The 12,557-nt window shown below is 44.0% G+C and overlaps 1 protein-coding gene across 1 annotated transcript in view; it reads left to right on the top strand.

Annotated features, from left to right (window-relative positions):
* The first annotated feature begins 3,096 nt into the window (after positions 1–3,096).
* LOC112074274 (BTB/POZ domain-containing protein 3-like) overlaps positions 3,097–12,557 on the top strand; it is a 21,895-nt gene continuing 12,434 nt past the window's right edge. The window contains exons 1-3 of the mRNA XM_024141467.2: positions 3,097–3,183; positions 8,224–8,342; positions 8,830–9,031. Of these exons, the coding sequence (XP_023997235.1) occupies positions 3,103–3,183; positions 8,224–8,342; positions 8,830–9,031 (402 nt within the window). The 5' untranslated portion in view covers positions 3,097–3,102. The remainder of the gene's footprint in view (positions 3,184–8,223; positions 8,343–8,829; positions 9,032–12,557) is intronic.

The raw sequence follows: 12,557 nt of genomic DNA, 5'->3' as shown, positions 1-12,557 counted from the left end.
AACTAACTCATATACCAGAGGTAGGTGACACTAACTAACTCATAAACCGAGGTTAGGTGACACTAACTAACTACTCATAAACCAAGGTAGGTGACACTAACTAACTCATATACCAGAGGTAGGTGACACTCTAACTCATATACCAGGTAGGTAGGCTAACTAACTCATAAACCAGAGGTAGGTGACAACTAACTAACTCACTCATTAACCACAAGGGTAGGTGACACTAACTAACTCATATACCAGAGGTCGGTGTCACTAAACTAACTCATATACCAGAGGTAGGTGGCACTACTAACTCATAAACCAGAGGTAGGTGACACTATAACTAATATAACCAGAGGTAGGTGACACTAACTAACTCATATACCAGAGGTAGGGACAACTAACTAACTCCATATACCAGAGGTAGGTGACACTAACTAACTCATATACCAGAGGTAGGTGACACTAACTAACTCATTATACCAGAGGTAGGTGACATAACAACTATTACAGATTGGACTCATATTCCAGCTTTCTTAGAGAGGGACCAGGGAATCAATACCGTACCATCCGGCAATCCTTCTAGAGCAGAGACAGGAAATCATACTGTAATGGTAACCTCAGCATCTTTCTAGAGCAGATGACCAGGGACTCCATAACCGAACCTCAGCATCTTCTAGAGCAAGCAGACCAGGGAGCTCATACTGTTAACCTCCAGCATCTTCTAGAGAGGAGACCAGGGACTCATACTGTAATGTTAAGCCTCAGCATCTTCTAGAGAGGAGACCAAGGGACTCATACTGTAATGTAACCTCAGCATCTTCTAGAGCAGAGACCAGGGACTCATACCGTAACCTCAGCATCTTCTAGAGCAGAGACCAGGGACTCATACTGTAATGTAACCTCAGCATCTTCTAGAATGGAGACCAGGGACTCATACTGTAACCTCAGCATCTTCTAGAGCAGAGACCAGGGACTCATACCGTAACCTCAGCATCCTCTAGAGCAGCGACCAGGGAATAATTCTGGCCTAAATGCCAAGCCTCATGTCTGTAGGAATCCTGGCACCATCCCCACGGTGAAGCATGGTGGTGGCAGCATCATGATGTGGGGATATTTTTCAGCATTGGGGACTGGGAGACGAGGGAAAGAGGAATGGAGCAAAGTACTGAGAGATCATTGATGAAAACCTACTCCAGAGCGCTCAGGACCTCCGACTGGGGTGAAGGTTCACCTTCCAACAGGACAACGACTCTAAGTACACAGCCAAGACAATGCAGGAGTGGCTTTGGGAAACAAGCCTCTGCCCAGCCATTTACAAACATTTCTGAAAACCTGTTTTCGCTTTGTCATTATGGACTATTGTGTGTATATTGATGAGGGAAAAAACGATTTAATACATTTTAGAATAAGGCTGTAATGTAACAAAATGTGTCTGAATACTTACTGAAGGCACTGTATTTACAACTGCAACAGTGATGAATGTCATTGGAAGGGGTTAGCTCATCTGGTAGAGGGGTGTTGGTGTCCGTGCTTTCTTTTTGTAATCTATGATCGTTCGGAGCCCCTGCAACACACGCCTTGTGTTCGACCCCTCTGAATTGCACATTTGCGACTGTTGAACCAAACTATTGTCTCGGTCACCTTTCCCTGTTTATAAACAGCATCTATCTCTTCAGTTTTTCCTACAAGGCTTCTATCAATACATGTTTTTTTGATTTGGGTATGTTTTGAAAGATACTATCGGTATCACGTCATCTATTCATTTTTTTGATGAATCCGGTGACTGAGTCGGTGTATTCATTGATATTATCTTCAGAGGCGACACGGGAACATATTCCAGTCCACGTGATCAAAACCGTTTTGGAGCGTGAATTCTGATTGGTCGGACCAATGCTGTACAGACTTGATCACCGGAACTTCCCTCTTGTAGGCGGGGAGAAGCAAGATGGAGTCGTGGTCAGATTTTACGAAAGGAGGACGGGAGAGGGGCTTATATCCATGTCGAAAGGTGTGCAACAGTGGTCAAGGGTAGAATTTCTACGAGTTAGACAGTTGATGTGTTGGTAATAATTTGGGAGCATGGTTCTCAAATTACTTTTGTTAAAGTCCCCCGCAACAATGAACGCTGCCTCCGAGAATGTGGTCTCCAGTTTGTGGCAATGTCATAGGATGCCACCTTTCCAAGTCAGTTCGTCAAAGTTCTGCCCTGCTAGAGCTGCCCCGGTCAACTGTATGTGCTGTTATTGTGAAGTGAAAATGTCTAGGAGCAACAACGGCTCAGCTGCGAAGTGATAGGTCACACAAGCTCACAGAACAGGACCGCTGAGGGCTGAAGCGCGTAGCGTGTAAAAATTGTCTGTCCTCGGTTGCAACACTCACTACCGAGGTCTGCATCTGAAAGCAACGTCAGCACAACAGTTGTTCGTCGGGAGCTTCATGCATTAGGTTTCCGTAGCCGAGAAGCCGCATACAAAACTAAGATAACCATGCGCAATGCCAAGCGTTGGCTGGAGTGGTGTAAAGCGCCACCTCCATTGGACTCTGGAGCAGTGGAAACGTGTTCTCTGGAGTGATGAGTCACGCTTCACCATCTGGCAACCGAGTCTGGGTTTGATGGATGCCAAGACAATGCTAACTGCCCCAATGCATAGTGCCAACTGTAAAGTTTGGTGGATCAGGAAAAACGGTCTGGGGCTGTTTTTCATGGTTCGGGCCCCTTAGTTCCAGTGAAGGGAAATCTTAACGCTACAGCATACAATGACATTCTAAACGATTTTATGCTTCCAACTTTGTAGCAACAGTTTTGGGATGGCCCTTTTTTCAACCCCATTTCTCAACTTTGTTATGAATTGGAACACCGACTCTGCCCGTGCTCTTGTGGCTGAATATAATCTAGTGACCTAGTGGAAAGCCTTCCTAGAAGAGTGGAGGCTGTTACAGCAGCAAAGGGCAGATCAACTCCATATTAATACCAATGATTTTGGAATGAGATGTTGGACGAGCAGGTGTCCACATACTGTTTGTCATGTAGTGTATGAGAGTTACTCTTAGCATACAGCACAGGTAAAAGGTATACTTTGATCTTCCTCTGGTCTGTTTTTTAGAAATTCTGTGATGTTCAACAATGAGTTGATGGCCGATGTTCACTTCGTGGTGGGACAGACAGGAGGGACTCAGAGACTTCCAGGACACAGGGTAAGTGTAACTAGCGGGGATCGAACCCTTCTCCTGATCGTCACGGGTGATAATTGAGAGAAACTTAGGGACAATATATCACTAGAGCATGATTTCAAATAACCTCTGCTACATAAGACTTTTACCTAACTGTCCTCCGCTACATAAGACTTTTATCTAACTGTCCTCCGCTACATAAGATCTTTTATCTAACTGTCCTCCGCTACATAAGACTGCATGTCCCCAGTCACCCTCTTTGTTGACTTCTGCGATCGAAAAAGCCTTGGCCTCATGCATGTCAACATCAGAAGCCTCCTCCCTAAGTTTGCCTTACTCACCGCTTTAGCACACTCTGCAATCCTGATGTCCTTGCCGTGTCCGAATCCTGGCTCAGGAAGGCCACCAAAAATTCTGAGATTTCCATACCCAACTATAACACTTTCCGTCAAGATAGAACTGCCAAAGGGGAGGAGTTGCAATCTACTGCAGAGATAGCCTGCAAAGTTCTGTCATACTTTCCAGGTCTATGCCCAAACAGTTCGAACTTCTAATTTAAAAATTAATCTCTCCAGAAATAAGTCTCTCACTGTTGCCGCCTGCTACCGACCCCCTCAGCTCCCAGCTGTGCCCTGGACACCATCTGTGAATTGATCGCTCCCCATCTAGCTTCAGAGTTTGTTCTGTTAGGTGACCTAAACTGGGATATGCTTAACACCCGGCAGTCCTACAATCCAAGCTTGATGCCCTCAATCTCACACAAATCATCAAGGAACCCACCAGGTACAACCCTAAATCCGTAAACATGGGCACCCTAATAGACATTATCCTGACCAACCTGCCCTCCAAATACACCTCTGCTGTCTTCAATCAAGATCTCCAGCGATCACTGCCTCATTGCCTGTATCCGCCACGGGTCCGCGGTCAAACGACCACCCCTCATCACTGTCAAACGCTCCCTAAAACACTTCTGCGAGCAGGCCTTTCTAATCGACCTGGCCCGGGTACCCTGGAAGGATATTGACCTCATCCCGTCAGTTGAGGATGCCTGGTCATTCTTTAAATGTTACTTCCTCACCATATTAGACAAGCATGCTCCGTTCAAAAATGCAGAACCAAGAACAGATATAGCCCTTGGTTCACTCCAGACCTGACTGCCCTCGACCAGCACAAAAACATCCTGTGGCGAACTGCAATAGCATCGAAGAGCCCCCGCGATATGCAACTGTTCAGGGAAGTCAGGAACCAATACACGCAGTCAGTCAGGAAAGCAAAGGCCAGCTTTTTCAAGCAGAAATTCGCATCCTGTAGCTCTAACTCCAAAAAGTTCTGGGATACTGTAAAGTCCATGGAGAAACAAGAGCACCTCCTCCCAGCTGCCCACTGCACTGAGGCTAGGTAACACGGTCACCACCGATAAATCCGTGATAATCGAAGACTTCAACAAGCATTTCTCAATGGCTGGCCATGCCTTCCTCCTGGCGACTCCAACCTTGGCCAACAGCCCCGCCCCCCCGCTGCTACTCGCCAAGCCTCCCCAGCTTCTCCTTTACCCAAATCCAGATAGCAGATGTTCTGAAAGAGCTGGAAAACCTGGACCCATACAAATCAGCTGGGCTTGACAATCTGGACCCCCTATTTCTGAAAACTGTCCGCCGCCATTGTCGCACCCCCTATTACCAGCCTGTTCAACCTCTCCTTCGTATCATCTGAGATCCCCAAGGATTGGAAAGCTGCCGCGGTCATCCCCCTCTTCAAAGGGGGAGACACCCTGGACCCAAACTGTTACAGACCTATATCCATCCTGCCCTGCCTATCTAAGGTCTTCGAAAAGCCAAGTCAACAAACAGATCACTGACCATCTCGAATCCCACCGTACCTTCTCCGCTGTGCAATCCGGTTTCCGAGCCGGTCACGGGTGCACCTCAGCCACGCTCAAGGTACTAAACGACATCATAACCGCCATCGATAAAAGACATTACTGTGCAGCCGTCTTCATCGACCTGGCCAAGGCTTTCGACTCTGTCAATCACCATATTCTTATCGGCAGACTCAGTAGCCTCGGTTTTTTCTAATGACTTGCCTTGCCTGGTTCACCAACTACTTTGCAGACAGAGTTCAGTGTGTCAAATCGGAGGGCATGTTGTCCGGTCCTCTGGCAGTCTCTATGGGGGTACCACAGGGTTCAATTCTCGGGCCGACTCTTTTCTCTGTATACATCAATGATGTTGCTCTTGCTGCGGGCATTCCCTGATCCACCTCTACGCAGACGACACCATTCTATATACTTCCGGCCTTCCTTGGACACTGTGCTATCTAACCTCCAAACGAGCTTCAATGCCATAAACACTCCTTCCGTGGCCTCCAACTGCTCTTAAACGCTAGTAAAACCAAATGCATGCTTTTTCAACCGTTCGCTGCCTGCACCCGCACGCCCGACTAGCATCACCACCCTGGACGGTTCCGACCTAGAATGTTGGACATCTATAAGTACCTAGGTGTCTGGCTAGACTGCAAAACTCTCCTTCCAGACTCATATCAAACATCTCCAATCCAAAATCAAATCAAGAATCGGCTTTCTATTCCGCAAAAAAGCCTCCTTCACTCACGCCGCCAAACTTACCCTAGTAAAACTGACTATCCTACCGATCCTCGACTTCGGCGATGTCATCTACAAAATAGCTTCCAACACTCTACTCAGCAAACTGGATGCAGTTTACACAGTGCCATTCGTTTTGTTACTAAAGCACCTTATACGACCCACCACTGCGACCTGTATGCCCTAGTCGGCTGGCCTGCTACATGTTCGTCGTCAGACCCACTGGCTCCAGGTCATCTACAAGGCTATGCTAGGTAAAGTGCCGCCTTATCTCAGTTCACTGGTCACGATGGCTACACCCACCCGCAGCACGCGCTTCAGCAGGTGTATCTCACTGATCATCCCTAAAGCTAAAACCTCATTTGGACGCCTTTCCTTCCAGTTCTTCTGCTGCCTGCGACTGGAACGAATTGCAAAAATCTCTGAAGTTGGAGACTTTATCTCCCTCAACAACTTTAAAAATCTGCTATCCGAGCAGCTAACCGATCGCTGCAGCTGTACATAGTCCATCTGTAAACTACCCACCCAATTTACCTACCTCACCCCCCATACTGCTTTTATTTATTTACTTTTCTGCTCTTTTGCACACCAGTATCTCTTCTTGCACATGTTCATCTGATGATTTATCACTCCAGTGTTAATCTGCTAAATTGTAATTATTCGATTTATTGCCTACCTCATGCCTTTTGCACACATTGTATATATGATTCTCTTTTTTTTCTACATGTTATTGACTTGTTTATTGTTTACTCATGTGTAACTCTGTGTTGTCTGTTCACACTGCTATGCTTTATCTTGGCCAGGTCGCAGTTGCAAATGAGAACTTGTTCTCAACTAGCCTACCTGGTTAAATAAAGGTGAAAAAAAAAAATAAAAAAATAAAAATAAAACATAAGACTTTTACCTAACTGTCCTCCGCTACATAAGACTTTATCTAACTGTCCTCCGCTACATAAGACTTTATCTAACTGTCCTCCGCTACTTAAGACTTTTACCTAACTGTCCTCCGCTACATAAGACTTTTATCTAACTGTCCTCCGCTACTTAAGACTTTTATCTAACTGTCCTCCGCTACATAAGACTTTTATCTAACTGTCCTCCGCTACATAAGACTTTTATCTAACTGTCCTCCGCTACATAAGACTTTTACCTAACTGTCCTCCGCTACATTAGACTTTTAATCTAACTGTCCACCGCTACATAGACTTTTATCTAACTGTCCTCCGCTACATAAGACTTTTATTAACTGTCCTCCGCTACATAAGACTTTTATCTAACTGTCCTCCGCTACATAAGACTTTTATCTAACTGTCCTCCGCTACTTAAGACTTTTACCTAACTGTCCTCCGCTACATAAGACTTTTATCTAACTGTCCTCCGCTACTTAAGACTTTTATCTAACTTTCCTCCGCTACATAAGACTTTTATCTAACTGTCCTCCGCGACATAAGACTTTTATCTAACTGTCCTCCGCTACATAAGACTTTTATCTAACTGTCCTCCGCTACATAAGACTTTTATCTAACTGTCCTCCGCTACATAAGACTTTATCTAACTGTCCTCCGCTACATAAGACTTTTATCTAACTGTCCTCCGCTATAAGACTTTACCTAACTGTTGCCTCCCGCTATCATAAGACTTTTACCTAACTGTCCTCCGCTACATAAGACTTTTATCTAACTGTCCTCCGCTACATAAGACTTTTATCTAACTGTCCCCGCTACTTAAGACTTTTACCTAACTGTCCTCCGCTACATAAGACTTTTACCTAACTGTCCTCCGCTACATAAGACTTTTATCTAAACTGTCCTCCGCTACTTAAGACTTTTATCTAACTGTCCTCCGCTACATAAGACTTTTATCTAACTGTCCTCCGCTAATAAGACTTTTACCTAACTGTCCTCTGCTACATAAGACTTTTTATCTAACTGTCCTCCGCTACATAAGACTTTTACCTAAACTGTCCTCCGCTACATAAGACTTTTACCTAACTGTCCTCCACTACATAAGACTTTTATCTAACTGTCCTCCGCTACATAAGACCTTTTTACCTAACTTGTCCTCCGCTACATAAGACTTTTACTAACTGTCCTCCGCTACATAAGACTTTTATCTAACTGTCCTCCGCTACATAAGAACTTTTACCTAACTGTCCTCCGCTACATTAAGACTTTTATCTAACTGTCCTCCGCTACATAAGACCTTTTATCTAACTGTCCTCCGCTACATAAGACCTTTTACCTAACTGTCCTCCGCTACATAAGACAGTACATAGGTACTGTTTAAGGAGACCACATCATCATCATCATCATCATCTTCCAGTTCTGTCTCACCATCTCTTCTCTCTCTCCAACAGCTCTACACTGCTAAGAAGTACATTGTGCTCCACCTGGCCAGAGCCTGTGTTAACTTTCTGTTCTGTCTTCCAGTTCTCTGTCTCACCATCTATGCTCTTTTTCCAACAGTATGTTCTCGCTGTTGGCAGTTCGGTGTTCCATGCCATGTTTTATGGAGAGCTTGCGGAAAACAAGGATGAAATCCGGATTCCGGACATGGAGCCTGCAGCATTCCTGGCAATGTTGAAGTAAGGAAGAAGTCTACTCGTTTTCTTACCTCCATATATTTCTCCTCTTCAACTCCCTCTATTTCTGAATTCCAAATTGAACATTTCTCTCTCATTCTTGTTCTCATCTTCCTCTCTCTCTCTCTCTCTCTCTCTCTCTCTCTCTCTCATCTTGCGTATCAAACTGTAGCTAGAGCCCTATTGTCCCTGGTTAAATATAGTGCACTATGAAAGGAACAGGGTACCATATGGAACACAAACACAGTGTTGAAATGTACCCTGATAATGTTATAGGCCTTGGGATGGAGGTGGTGAGGTCAGTCTAGAATAAATACTGTACAAGATAAGGCACTGATTTCTCCATCTAATATTTCACACAGCTTCTTTTTTTTGCAGTACATTAATCAATCATCAATAATAAGAGTCAAATCAAAAATAACTGACAGCATGTTTTTATATTATAATTATTATTCTAATACCCACCCCTCTACCTGTACCTGTCCCCCAGGTACATCTACTGTGATGAGATAGACCTGAGTGCTGACACAGTGCTGGCCACGCTCTACACTGCTAAGAAGTACATCGTGCCCCACCTGGCCAGAGCCTGTGTTAACTTCCTGGAGACCAGCCTTTCGGCCAAGAACGTCTGCGTCCTGCTGTCACAGAGCTGTCTGTTTGAGGAGCCGAAGTTGACGCAGCGCTGCTGGGAGGTGAGAAACCTTTGGAGATATTGGATTGATAAGGAGTCGGGTGAGAAACCTTTGTGAATATTGGATTGATAAGGAGGCGGTGAGAAACCTTTGTGAATATTGAATTGATAAGGAGGCGGTGAGAAACCTTTGTGAATATTGGATTGATAAGGAGGCGGTGAGAAACCTTTGTGAATATTGGATTGATAAGGAGGCGGGGTCTGAATATCCAAACTATTCAAAGGTTTCTCACCTCCTCCTTGTCAAATCCAATATTCACAAAGGTTTTCTCACCTCCTTCCTTGTCAATCCAATATTCACAAAGGTTTCTCACCTCCTTCCTTGTCAATCCAATATTTCACAAAGGTTTCTCACCTCCTCCTTGTCAATTAAATATTCACAAAGGTTTCTCACCTCCTCCTTGTCAATACCAATATTCACAAAGGTTTCTCACCTCCTCCTTGTCAATCCAATTTCACAAAGGTTTCTCACCTCCTCTCTTGTCAATCCAATATTCACAAGGTTTTCTCACCTCCTCTCCTTGTCAATCCAATATTCACAAAGGTTTCTCACCTCCTCCTTGTCAATCCAATATTCACAAAGGTTTTCTCACCTCCTCCTTGTCCATTACCAATATTCACAAAGGTTGTCTCACCTCCTCCTTGTCAATCCAATTTCACAAAGGTTTCCACCTCCTCCTTGTCAATCCAATATTCAAAGGTTTCTCACTCCTCCTTGTCATCCAATATTCACAAAGGGTTCTCACCTCCATCCTTGTCAAGTCCAATATTCCAAAGGTTTCTCACCTCCTCTTGTCAATCCAATATTCACAAAAGGTTTTCTACACCTCCTCCTTTCAATCCAATATTCACAAAGGTTTCTCACCTCCTCCTTGTCAATCCAATATTCACAAAAGGTTTCTCACCTCCTCTTTGTCAATCCAATATTCACAAAGGTTTCTCCACGCTCTCTTGTCAATCCAATATTCACAAAGGTTCTCACCTCCTCCTTGTCAATCCAATATTCACAAAGGTTTCTCACCTCTCTCCTTGTCAATCCAATATTCCAAAGGTTTCTCACCTCCTCTTTGTAAATCCAATTTCACAAAGGTTCCCACCTCCTCCTTGTCAAATCCAATATTCACAAAGGTTTCTCACCCCTCCTTGTCAATCCAATATTCACAAAGGTTCTCACCTCCTCCTTGTTCAATCCAATATTCACAAAGGTTTCTCACCTCCTCCTTGTCAATCCAATATTCACAAAGGTTTCTCACCTCCTCCTTGTCAATCCAATATTCACAAAGGTTTCTCACCTCCTCCTTGTCAATCCAATATTCACAAAGGTTTCTCACCTCCTCCTTGTCAATCCAATATTCACAAAGGTTTCTCACCTCCTCTTGTCAATCCAATATTCACAAAAGGTTTCTCACCTCCTCCTTGTATCCAATATCACAAGGTTTACACGCCTATCCTTAATCCAATTTCACAAAGGTTTCTCACCTCCTCTTGTCAATCCAATTCACAAAGGTTTCTCACCCCTCCTTGTCAATCCAATATTCACAGGTTTCTCACCTCCTCTTGTCAATCCAATATTCACAAAGGTTTCTCACCTCCTCCTTGTCAATCCAATATTCACAAAGGTTTCTCACCTCCTCCTTGTCAATCCATATTCACAAAGGTTTTCTCACCTCCTCCTTGTCAATCCAATATTCACAAAGGTTTCTCACCTCCTCTCTTGTCAATCCAATAATTCACACAAGGGTTTCTCACCTCCTCCTTGTCATTCCAATATTCAACAAGGTTTCTCACCTCCTCCTTGTCAATCCAATATCACCAAAGGTTTCTCACCTCCTCCTTGTCAATCCAATATTCACAAAGGTTTCTCACCTCCTCCTTGTCAATCCAATATTACACAAAGGTTTCTCACCTCCTCCTTGTCAATCCATAATTCACAAGAGGTTTCTCACCTCCTCCTTGTCAATCCAATATTCACAAAGGTTTCTCACCTCCTCCTTGTCAATCCAATATTACACAAGGTTTCTCACCTCCTCCTTTCAATTCCATATTCACAAAGTTTTCTCACTCCCTCCTTGTAATCCAATATTCACAAAGGTTTCTCACCGTCCTCCTTGTCAATCCAATATTCAAAAGGTTTCTCACCTCCCTCCTTATCAATCCAATATTCACAAAGGTTTCTCCACCCCCTCCTTATCAATCCAATATTCACAAAGGTTTCTCACCGCCTCCTTATCAATCCAATATTCACAAAGGTTTCTCACCGCCTCCTTGATCAACCAATATTTCACAAGGTTTCTCACCCCTCCTTGTCAATCCAATATTCACAAAGGTTTTCTCACCTCCTCCTTTCAATCAATATTCACAAAGGTTTCTCACCTCCTCCTTGTCAATCCAATATTCACAAAGGTTTTCACCTCCTCCTTGTCAATCCAATATTCACAAAGGTTTCTCACACCTCCTCCTTGTCAATCCAATATTCACAAAGGTTTCTCACCTCCTCCTTGTCAATCCAATATTTCACAAAGGTTTCTCACCTCGCTCCTTGTCAATCCAATATTCACAAAGGTTTCTCACTCTCTCCTTGTCAAATACCAATATTTCACAAAGGTTTCTCACCTCCTCCTTGTCAATCCAATATTCACAAAGGTTTCTCACCGCCCTCCTTGTCAATCCAAATATTACTACAAAGGTTTCTCACCTCTCCTTGTCAATCCAATATTCACAAAGGTTTCTCACCCCTCCTTGTCAATCCAATATTCACAAAGGTTTCCTCAGCCTCCCTCCTTGTCATCCAATATTCACAAAGGTTTCTCACCGCCTCCTTGTCAATCCAATATTCACAAAGGTTTCTCACCTCCTCCTTATCAATCCAATATTCACAAAGGTTTTCTCACCCGCCTCCTTATCAATCCAATATTTCACAAAAGGTTTCTCACCGCCTCCTTATGCAATCCAATATCACAAAGGTTTTCTCACCTCCTCCTTGTCAATCCAATATTCACAAAGTGTTTCTCACCTCCTCCTTGTCATCCAATATTCACAAAGGTTTCTCACCTCCTCTTGTCAATGCCAATATTCACAAAGGGTTTCTCACGCTCCTCCTTGTCAATGCCAATATTCACAAAGGTTTCTCTACCTGCCTGCCCCTTGTATGCCACCATATTCACGAAAGGGTTTCTTCACCTCCTCCTTTGTCAATTCCAATATTCACAAAGGTTTCTCACCTCCTCCTTGTCCAATCCATATTCACAAAGGTTTCTCACCTCCTCCTTGTCAATTCCAATATTCACAAAGGTTTCTCACCTCCTCCTTGTCAATCCATAATTACACAAAGGTTTCTCACCTCCTCCTTGTCAATCCAATATTCAACAAAGGTTTCTCACCTCCTTTCCTTGGTCAATCCAGATTATTCACAAAGGTTTCTCGACCGTCCTCGCCTTGATCAAATGGCCCTAATATGTCCACAAGGGTGTTCTCTACCTCCTCCTTTTGTGTAAGTTTCCAATAGTTTGCACAAAAGGTTTCCCACC

Source organism: Salvelinus sp. IW2-2015, unplaced genomic scaffold, assembly GCF_002910315.2.
Source record: "Salvelinus sp. IW2-2015 unplaced genomic scaffold, ASM291031v2 Un_scaffold2556, whole genome shotgun sequence".
NCBI lineage: Eukaryota > Metazoa > Chordata > Actinopteri > Salmoniformes > Salmonidae > Salvelinus > Salvelinus sp. IW2-2015.
This window is presented reverse-complemented; position numbering and strand designations above follow the sequence as displayed.